Raw genomic sequence first — 11,649 nt, 5'->3', positions numbered from 1 at the left:
TTTATTTTTGAGAGACAGAGAGAGACAGAGCATGATCAGGGGAGGGGCAGAGAGATAGGGAGACACAGAATCCGAAGCAGGCTCTGGGCTCTGAGGTATCAGCACAGAGAAGCATAGAGAAATGGGTTCTTCTGGTAATAAACCTTGGGTTCTACACACACTGGCTTCAAGACACTTTTGCCAACACAATTAGGAATTTCTTACATTATCACAAGGTAAAAGCTGTCAGTTGGTCCCTTGTTATTAAATGTTTAATTATAACAGATGTATTTAAATATTTTACATACTACAATGTGAGCTTGACATCTCATAGGGATAGTTGGATTCAATTTTTATAAACATACCTAAGGAAGTACATTTATGAGCTCCATTCTACATTGCAGAAATGGCGCTTGGTCATGTCTAGTCATCTGTCTGATTTAATACCTGAGTATGTGGTGACCCTTGAGTTTGATTCTGTCAGGATGCTTCTAGTTCTCAAACTCTGGGGCACTGGTTCACAGCCAGAAATGAATTTTCCCCTGAAGATGTCTGTCAAAATCTGAAGGGAAGCTGCCAAACACCTACAATTCAAAGGGAAGCACCCCCTAAACTATTATCCTGCCACAAATGTCGATCATAAAAGGTGAGAAACCCAGCTACACCAGCCGTTCTCCAACTTCCATGTGCGTGTGCATTCACACAGATCCCACTACAAATGCAGAATCTGATCTCGCACCCTGGGTGGCCCAGAGATTCTGCATTTCTACCAGCTCCTGGGTGATGCTAAACTGTGGGTCTGGGTCTGTGGGCCACTCTTTGATTAGCAAGGCTGGGATCTTGTGTTAAAGACAGGTGTAGGTATTTTTAAGTCTTCTGCACCAAATGGTGTCCTTGCATGCATGCAATTTTGAAGGAATAATGTATTCACTCTTTCTTCAGTCTGTGTCAATTCTGTGCTTATTGCTTTTCTAAGTGACAAAAATAATACATTTATGAAAAAGACTTTGTAGTGGGCAGAATAAGGCCCTTCCAAATATGTCCACATCCTAATTCCCAGGACCTTTCACATGTTATTTTTGATAGCAACGTAGGATTCAGGTAGCAGACTAAACAGGGCTGTAAATTAGCTGCCATGGAGATAAAAGGATCAGCTGGGATTCTCTAGGTGGGACTAGGGTAGTCAGGATGGTCCTCCAAATGTTGAGGATGGAGACAAAAGAGTTGATGTCAGAGATTTTGAGAATGCTCTCCTGCTGGCTATGAAGGTGGCGGAAGAGCCATGAGCCAAGAAATGCAGGTGGCCAGCAACAGAGACTGTAATTGGAAAGGAAACACATTCTCCCCTGAGCCTCCAGAAGGACCACAACCCTGCAGACACCTTGCTATTAGCCTGACGAGACTCCTTCGAAGCTTCTGACCCCAGAACTGTAAGAACCTGTATGTGTTTGTCTTCAGCAGCTAGTGTGGGAATGTTTTATAACAGCAGTAGGAATCTCACAGGGACATAGTCAATAAAATTATTTGAGGGAACCGAGTTTAAGCTTCTCCAAATATCAGCTTCCCCATTCATCAGCTTCCCTTGGTTAAGGTCAATTGACATTTAAAGAACCCACATTATGGAGAAGAAATTAAATCAATTTGGAGATATTCTGCCTAGCACCTGGTAGAGTGAATTTTTGGGGCATAAATGTGAGTGCGGTCTATGATGCTTTTGAGGTAGCAAGATAGGCAGGCAACTCCTGATCAAAATTTAGGTCACTCACATCTTCTTTATCCATTCATCAATCCACGGACATTTGGGCTCTTTCCATAACTGGCTATTGTTAATAACACTGCTATAAACATTGGGGTACATATGCCCCTTTAATGGATCAAGAGGATGTGGCATATATATATATATATATATATATATATATATATATATAGTGAAATATTACTCAGTGATCAAAAAGAATGAAATCTTCCATTTGCAACAACATGTTTGGAACTAGAGTCTATTATGCTAAGCAAAATATGTCAATCAGAGAAAGATAAATATCATATGATTTCACTCATATGTGAAACTTAAGAAACAAAACCAATGAACATAGGGGAAGGGAAGGAAAACTAAGATGAAAAGAGAGGGAGGCAATTTATAAGAGACTCAAAAATACAGAGAAGAAATTCAAGGTTGCTGGAGAGGAAGTGGGTGGGGGGAGGGGCTAAATGGGTGATGGGCATTAAGGAGGGCACTTGTTGGGACGAGCACTGGGAGTTATATGTGAGTGATGTATCACTGGGTTCTACCCGTGAAACCAACACTCCACTGTATGTTAACTAACTTGAATTGAAATAAATAAATGTAAGGTGTGCTTGGGTGGCTCAGTCAGTTAAGCATCTGACTTTGGCTCAGGTCATGATCTCACAGCTCTTGAGTTCAAGCCCCATGTCGGGCTCTGTGCTGACAGCTTAAATTCTATGTCTCTGCCCCTCTCTGCCCCTCCCCAGCTCAGGCCATCTCTCTCTCTCTCTCTCTCTCTCCCCCTCTTAAAAATAAATAAAAATATTTAAAAATACAAATTGTTTGTTTTTTTTATCTCTAATATTTTATTATGTGTCTCTAAAAGAACTCTATTTTTGGCATGCCTGGGTGGCTCAGTGGGTTGAGCGTCCAACTTTGGCTCAGGTCATGATCTTGCAGTTGACAATTTCAAGCACCTCATCAGGCTCTGCGAGATTATGTTTCTTTCACTTATATGTCCAATGTTCCTTTGATATCAGTATCTTAACTGCTCTTAATAGTGGACACTTAATATATTAATGTGTCTTATAGCTGGGCTTTATTCTCCTCATTAGGATCCTGGTCTCTTAGTACCTTGTTGTCCACAATGTGTATGATCGTCAGTACCTTGCTCAAGTGTTCACCAAATATGTATCTCCAAGGAAAGTTTTCATGGAACAACAAATTTTAATAAATAGATTGACTTTAGAATATGATCTCAGACTCTAGATGTCCTTTAATATGATGAAGCAAAATTGTATTTTATTTTATTATTTTCTTAATTTAAATTATAGTTAGCTTTGTTGAGTCCAAAGAAAATGTTCACAGGCAAAGTTGTACATATATATTGCATGTGTTTTTTCAAATAAACACATATATGCATATGTACATAAACACAAACTCACTTAAGAGAAATCTTATCTGAGTATAGTTGGCAAGAATGTTGCCTTAGTTTCGGGTGCACAACGTAGTGATTCAACTTCTCTGCCCATTACGCGGTGCTCGCCACAAAGGTAGCTCCTGTCTGTTATCATACAGACCCATCCAGTATCATTGACTGTATTCCATACCCCGTGCCTTTTTTCCCCAAGACTCATTCATTCCATAACTGGAAGCCTGTATCTCCCACTGCCCTTCACCCATTCTTCCCATCCCCCCACAACCCTCAGGCAAACCATGAGTTTTTTTCTCTGTATTTGTAGGTATCATTCTGCTTTTTTGTGTGTTTGTTTATTCACCTAAAATTTTTTTTAGTGTTTACGCATCTAATTTTGAGAGAGAGGTGTGGGGAGAGGCTGAGAGAGGGAAAGACAGAGAATACCAAGCAGCCTCATGTCAACACAGACCCTGACATGGGGGTTGAACTCACAAAATGTGAGATTGTGACCTGAGCGAAAATCAGGTGCTTAACCAACTGAGCCATCCAAGAGCCCCATCTTTATTCACTTTAAATGCAAACTCATACATAATCTCTTATTTTATGTAGAAAGGAAACTTAAGAGAAAGTTGCAGGTGTAGGTATTAAAAGAGTAAATGTTTGAATTAATATACATTTAAAAGAATGAAGATGTGTAGACGCAAAGATTTCAAGATAGACATAAATGATAGGCATACATTTAAAGGATGAATTACTTTTCCTGTCATAATGCCTCCAAGACATCAAAATCTGAAGCATGCTTGCAGTTACGTACTGAGAAATTCTCTACCAGCTAAAGAGATTGAATGTCTGTAAATTGATTTTAAATCTCCTTTTCTACTTAGAGATGAGATTACGATGCAAAATGCCTTTACCCAGGGGAAACTCCGTGAATGAAGGGAGAACCCTAATCTCAGATTCTTAACAAAATTTCATTGGAACAACATTTGTCGTTAAGTCCTAACGCTGATGTAAAATAACTACATTGGTGTTTTAAAACGCATTTATGTTCTTACATTCGATGGATCAGAACCCAGAAGTGGTTCACCTTGGTCTAAAATGAAAATGATTGCAAGGCCTGATTTCTTCTCAAAGCTACCGGGAAGAACCTGTATACTTTTCTATTCCAAGCTCATATTGTACTGCAAGAAAAAAAAATCTCACATATTTCATATAATTAAAAAAATTCTTTACAAAGAGGGGCTGAACAGCAGCTCTTAATTGTGATGTGGAATGAAAGTCCTAAAAATGTGCAAATGTGTCATGAAACTGCGGTACGTAGTGCTCAGGGTTCGTATCAAGGGGCTGTTTTCTCCTCTTTGTTGAAAAGGAAAACCGGAATGTTGTGTAGATGGCAGGACTGTATCTCCAACACAAGCCAACAGCTTGCAGATCCAAGGGAACTAATCCCCACAGATTGCTCAGTCCTAGACTTGGGCGAAACATTGACATAAGCGTTGGGAGTCGCTGCTGGGAGGTCTGAACTCTGAGAGCAGCGGAGTTCATGAGGAAGGAATACTCAACACTGGAGTCACGCAGTTATAACCTGGTCTATTGGGAACACAGAACCTCCAGAACAATTTCCTTTGTGTCCAGACCAGTGTCCCCCAGGGAAATCATGTGCTGCTCCAAAGAGGAGGAGGAGGGGAACGTGCCTCATGAACAGACAGAGGAAACTATAAATCCCGCCTTTGCACACCCACTGCGTGTGCCACTGTGGGCTGACGGGACCAGGTTGTTGCTGTGGAGTCGAAAGCTTGACTGGGAGACTCATGCTAGCCTCCGTTCTGCCGTCTTGTGTGGGGACAGAGTTTAGTCACCACCAATAACCATCCAGGAGGAATCCAGACGGCCACATGCACACCTCTCCCTCAGAGCTCCCAGCCAGGTGAGTCTGAGAGCTTGGCAAGACCCGGAGGAAAGAGCCAGAGAGAATCAGAGCCAGGCGCATTTACCTGACGTCACCTGACAGCCACCAGCCTAGCCCGGAACGTGGAGATCTCTATGGCCATATACTTGCCTGATCATGCCCTTCTGAAAACCTACAGTGAACAAGGTCAGAGAGGGCCCCGCTCCTTTGGTACTTGCCTTATAATGGTGGAGTCATAGGACTATGAAAACAGTTTGTGTGGTGTAAGAGCCTCAGGCAGAAATCTTACGGAGATGGTGACTTAGAGCCAGAACGGTTGTCATGGTATGTGCAGAATTTTGTAGCGCAAGGTCTGAACAGAACTTTGCATGTTGTGCAAACCAGAAACAGGACCAGAGTGTGCCCAACACTCGGCCAAAAGATCACAGCACAAAGCCCAGGAAAAACAGAGGAAAGATGCCACGTCTAAAGAGTGAAAGGCACTTGTCCCACCTTCTCTAAGATCACAGGACATCCAGTTGGTCAAAGAAATAGCAAAGTCTCAAGGTGCTTTTTCAAAGAAAAAGCAAGTCTCTTACCTTCCATTATAACCTGCCCAACTTTTGCTGTGCTTTGCGTATTTCCTGTGCCGAATGGTTGATTTATTCCCTTAGCACACTTTTCTCTTGGAGCATTCACTCTGTAAGACGATGCACACCCTGAAGATCCCACTAATGTCGTCTCCTATGAATTTAATTTTGCTCCTTACTATTTTTGCTGGGCATCAGGGTGGTAACAAGGGTTGGAATGTTGTCAGAACCAGGGATGGGCTTTCTTCTTCATGGCCCCTCAGATTTCAGCGACCACCTGAGCCATTAGATCTTTTCTGCCACTTCCATTTTATTTCACTTTCTTGTTTCTCTCTCTCTCTCTGATTTTGAGAAGATTGTTTGTGTTTCGTTAAATACAGGAAAGAAAATGAGCATGCCAGTCTGACTTGTCAATTTTATTTGTTCATGGGAAACTTACGTCATTTGCAGGAATGATACTGGATCTGCGCATCTTGAGTTATACCCACTCCGAACTTAATTGTTGGGGTTGGAGTGAGAAGTCATGGTAAAAACACAGCCCAGGGATCACTAATTTGGTGTGTGTGTGTGTGTGTGTGTGCGCGCCTTGTGAAATGACATCCGTCATCAGAGCAGGGGACATGGTCTAATATATTCCAAGGTGATTCTTATAATACAGAAGCCAGAACTCAATCAACACACTGTATTCTAGAGGGCTCTATGTCAATTTACAGCAGACTTTGCAAGTAGATTCTAAAATACAAGCAGTACATACTGTGGGTGAGTGACTCCTTTCTCTTGAAGGGGAACCAGCAAGGAGGCCACCTATTTCTTTGAAATTGCCTGACACGATCTCTGATCATTTTCCTGCTCATTCCCCTTCCCATACATGCTTCCTGTTTTGGACTCAAATAGCTCAAAGTAGTTTCATCCTCAGGGCCTTAGCTGAGGCCATTCCCTCTACCATCACACACTTCCCCACACAGACTCTGGGCTCCTGCCTTCCTTCCCTGCAGGTCTCTGATCAAATGTCACCTGGTTTACTGGTCTTGACCAAACACTGATTACAAAATAGCACTCATATCCACGCTCTCCTTTATATCTGCTTTTGTCTCTTGATAGCACTTGACACCCTGTGATGTCTTATTAATATTTGTATTTGATTCTATTCATTCTCCATCACTAGATTATAGTGGCTTTTGGTTTTCAGTATCCTGTGCTCATGGCCTAGACAATGCCTGGGACATGTTTGACCCTCAGTATATATTCCTCCAATGCAGGAAAGATATTCTTAGTAAAACAGTAAAATACATGACCTCTGCTGGGGAGTGTGGAGAATGAGACCAAAACACCAAATCTGAGATGAAACAGGAGGGAATCTCTTCATAAGAACAATCCTTTGGGGCAAAAGGGACAAGATACGGAAATGAACTTCTTGACTGCACAATATAAATGGTAGCATTTCAACTATGTGAGTAAACTGTTGATGTGAAAATTAATGATGTCCTTTGCCTCTTTCTGGCAGTCAGTGCAACCTCATGGAACCAGGAAATATTACACAGATATCAAAATTTCTTCTCCTGGGATTTTCAGAGAGACCAGAACTGCAGCCCCTCATATTTGGACTTTTCCTCTCCATGTACCTGATCACTGTGTTTGGCAACCTGCTCATCATCCTGGCTGTCAGCTCTGACTCCCACCTCCACACCCCCATGTACTTCTTCCTGGCTAACCTGTCCTTTGTGGAGATCTGCTTCACCTCCACCACCGTCCCGAAGATGCTCTGGAACATCCAGACCCAGACCAAAGTCATAACCTATGAGGACTGTATCACACAAATGAACTTTTTCATAACCTTTGCAGGGATGGACGACTTTCTCCTGAGTGTGATGGCCTATGACAGGTTTGTGGCCATCTGTCACCCTCTGCAATACATGGTCATCATGAACCCCCAGCTCTGTGGACTCCTGGTTCTGGTGTCCTGGATCACAAGTGTCCTGTATTCCTTAGTACACACCTTAATGGTGTTGGGGCTGTCCTTCTGTACAGAGGTAGAGATCCCCCACTTTTTCTGTGAACTCAATCAGATGATCCAACTTGCCTCTTCTGACACCTTTCTTAATAACGTGGTGATGTATCTTGCAGCTATGCTGCTGGGTGGTGGTCTGCTTGTCTGGATCCTTTACTCTTATTCTAAGATAGTTTCCTCCATACGTGAGATCTCATCAGCTCAGGGCAAGTATAAAGCATTTTCTACCTGTGTGTCTCACCTGTCGGTTGTCTCCTTATTTTATTGTACCAGCCTAGGTGTGTATCTTAGCTCTGCTGCTACCCAGAGGTCACGGTCAAGTGCCACAGCCTCGGTGATGTACACGGTGGTCACGCCCATGCTGAACCCCTTCATCTACAGCCTGAGGAACAGAGACATAAAGAGGGCTCTGAAAAGAATCCTTGGGATCCAGTATTATAAGAACCAATCATCCAAAGGCTGGAGGCATGCCCATGATTGAAGGACTCAAATCCTCAGAGTCAGGAACTGCCAATCTTTGATCAGACTGTGGAAGTAGGATCTACTCCTTCTATTTCTTTCTTGGCATTTCCATTTGTTTGATCAACTTCTCTCTACATTTAAGGAACTCACTTTATTAAGTTTCTACTGTGACTGAAATACAGACGGTTTTTCTTCGTCTATTTTCAGACGTCCCCAAAGTTTACCCCAACCTTGGGTCACAAATGCCTGAAATTTCTGTATCTCACATGGGACTAGTTGGATTTCTTAAAATTAATTTCATCTCAAATGTCTTATACCATGCCGGGTAAATTTCCCCTAGATTTCCTGAGATCATTATCATGAATTATACGCTTCGTACGGAATAAAGCTACACTTGATCAGAAAGCCATTTCCATCATTTTACTGTCAAGGAGAATACAAAAGCACAGTTTCCACCTTGTGTCTCAGTCTTTTCCTTCACTTCCTTTAGGACTCCACCTGATGATGTGGACTCTAACATTGTTCCATTCAAGCCTCAGGCAATTCACACCCCGCTCTGGCTAGGAAAGCCCAAGCACTCACCCGCACCCATGAGCTTGCCCACACTCCCACAGACCTTTCCCGGACCACAGCCTATGCTGTGGCTGCACCAGCCCTTGGGTTCTTATTGTGACTGCAGGACACAGGTCAGCAACATCTATCAGAGGACTCTAATAACCCCAGGTTTATTACTCATGTATGCTGGAGGGCACATGGGATGCTCAAAAGCCATTCTGGGAGGTCTCAGAAGGGGAGAGAGAGTCAAGAGGAAGAGAGAGAGAGAGAGAGAGAGAGAGCCGCAAAGGGATCTGGCTTTCTCAAGGACCATGGCCAGGGTGGGTAGCTGGTGTTGGGTTCACACGTTCTTGGAGAATTGTATTGAGTAGAATGTGTGGGCTGAAGGGGAAAAGCTGATTCACTCATGTGTCAGTCTCTAGTCTATAAAGGGCTTTCTGAAGCGGTTCTTCGTGACTGGGGGTAGCCGAGGGCTTATCTGGTGATTGTGGAACACATCTGATGATACGTTTATTCAACATGGTTGTGTTCGAAATGGACCCCGGGGAAAATACGTCATTTCAGTCCCTTGCACTAAACATGCCCTTATGCTTTGTAAACGGTCTCTTGGTTTTATTCTGTTACTCAGCTCGGGGTCCAGAAATTCTACCACAGTCACTGGGAAAACCTGATTAGCTAATAATCTAGATCTCCAAGTGGAGTGTACTTAGAAAGGCATATTTGAATAAACAGTTCAACCTGATATGTTCTTGGTATTGACCTGATCATAAATATGAGGAGGCAAACATTCGAAACACTCATTTTGTGACACACACAATATTTCTCTCATTTTTAAAAAAAATCACAGTTCGTGCTATGCACCTATTTATTAAAGCATGGAAGATGGTGTTCACCACTGAGGGAGTTTGTTCATCGAGGCGCAGGTTTGCTTAGTGTCTTCTACGTTTTATCACTGAATTATCTTCCTGTTTCTGCTTGAAAACTTCTAATGCGATCCGCTCATATGATTCTTTCCGTTGTTACACGAAATAGCTTCCTTTTCCTGATATATGTCACAAATCCCACGCGATGGAGAATGCACAGTATCAGCAACATGTATTTAATACGTCCTTTCTGCTCTGAACTCTCTTCCACCTGCTTGACCAGAGGACGCTTCACCCAAGAACTGCATGTCCTGCTGGGGTGTGGTTCAGGGTCCCCAGTTCTTCTGCACAAATGGGCACGTCCTTCAGAGTCGCCCAAGCTGACAAGCAGCCCTGTTCAATCTGCTGCATAAATCCTTCTTTGTTCTAAAAAATATAATAACATGTGAAAGGGCCTGGAGATTAGGATGTGGGCATATCTGATGGTGCCTTATTCTCCTTAGTGTAAAGGCTTGTTCATCAGGGTATTATTTTGGTCACTTATAAAAGCAATAAACACAGATTTCACACACCCTGAAGAATGAGCGAATACACGATCCTTTCACAATTACAGGCACGCAAGGACAAGATTTGGTGCAGAAGCCTTCACGCTACCCACACTTATCTCTAACACAGGATCATCTTCTTGCTGATCAAACAGTGGTCCGTAGACTCAGACCTGCACTTCAGCCTCACCCAGGAGCTTGGAGAAATGCAGAATCGCTAAGATTTTGCGTTTGTAGAGGGATCCGTGTGGATTCACAGGCACAGTGAAGTTGGAGACATGCTGGTCTAGCTGGGATTCTCACTGTTTATGGTGAGACATTGGTGGCAGGATAACAGTATTTTGGGGGTGCTTTCCTGGGGACTGTAGGTCTTTGACAGGTTCTCTTCAGACTTTGACAGACGTCCCAGGGGAAAATTCATTTCTGGCTGAGAACCACGCCCCAAGTTTGAGAACTGGAAGCATCCTGACAGAATCAATCTCAAGAGACACCAGATACTCAGGTATTAAATTTGGACAGATGACAAGACATGACCAAGCAGCATTTATACATCGTAAAATGTAGTTCATAACTATAACTCCTGAGGAATAAGATTTTATGTAGATTACATGCAAACTCCCTGTGAGATGTTAAGCTCACATTGTAGTACATAACTAGATCTCAACACATCTGTTGTATTTAAGGACCATTTTATAACAAGGGACCAAATGACAGCTTTTAACGTCTTATAAAACAAGTGACAGAAAAAGTGTCTGGAGGCCAAGCACTGTGGCACCCAAGTTTTATTGTCAGAAGTCATTTCTCTGCTGTATTATTTTTTCTTTTGTTTAATATATGAAATTTATTGTCAAAATGGTTTGCATACAACACCCAGTGCTCATCCCAACAAGTGCCCTCCTCCCTGCCCATCACCCACTTTCCCATCTCCCCCACCCCCCACCTACCCTGGGTTTGTTCTCAGTCCTCAAGAGTCTCTTATGGTTTGCCTCCCTCCCTGTAAATCTCTTTTCCCCTTCCCCTCCACATGCTCTTCTCTTTAGTTTCTCAAGATCCAACTATGAGTGAAAACACACGGTATCTCTCTTTCTCTGCCTGACTTCTTTCACTTGGCATAACACTCTCCATTTCTAGCCACGTTGCTGCAAATGGCAGGATTTCATTCTTTCTCATTGACATGTAGTATTCCATCATATATATAAACCAAACTTCTTTATCCATTTGTCAGTTGGTGGACATTTAGGCTCTTTACATAATTTGGCTGTTGCTGAAAGCGCTGCTCTAAACATTGGGGTGTACGTGCCCCTGTGCATCAGCACTCCTGTGTCCTTGGGTAGATTCCTAGCGGCGCTGTTGATAAGAACAGTAGACACTGGGTCGCCTCATGGGCTCAGTGGGTTCATCTTCCGTGTCTTGATTGAGGCTTAGGACATGACCCCATGGTCTGGAGATGAGCCCCCAGATTGCTTCTGCACTGAGCATAGAGACTGCTTGGGATTCTCTCTCTCCCTCTTTCTCTGACTCTCTCTCTTAAAATAAATAAATAAACATTAAAAAAGCTTCTCTCTGTCCCTCTCTCCCTCCCTTCCTCTCCCCCACTCATGCTCTCTCTCTCCCTCTCT

General features: G+C 42.9%; 1 protein-coding gene across 1 annotated transcript; it reads left to right on the top strand.

The window, feature by feature from the left end:
• Nucleotides 1-2,855: 2,855 nt before the first annotated feature.
• On the top strand, nt 2,856-8,086 carry LOC112852948 (olfactory receptor-like protein OLF4). The gene is made up of 2 exons (XM_086682699.1): nt 2,856-2,865; nt 7,125-8,086. The coding sequence occupies exons 1-2, from the start codon at nt 2,856-2,858 to the stop codon at nt 8,084-8,086; spliced, it is 972 nt and encodes a 323-aa protein (XP_086538825.1).
• The last annotated feature ends 3,563 nt before the right edge of the window (nt 8,087-11,649 follow it).

The sequence above is a fragment of the Puma concolor genome, chromosome A2 (assembly GCF_028749965.1).
Source record: "Puma concolor isolate L17-30 chromosome A2, mPumCon1.1.hap2, whole genome shotgun sequence".
Classification (NCBI taxonomy): domain Eukaryota; kingdom Metazoa; phylum Chordata; class Mammalia; order Carnivora; family Felidae; genus Puma; species Puma concolor.
Note: the sequence above shows the minus strand (reverse complement) of the source record. Positions and strands in the feature narration are given on the sequence as shown.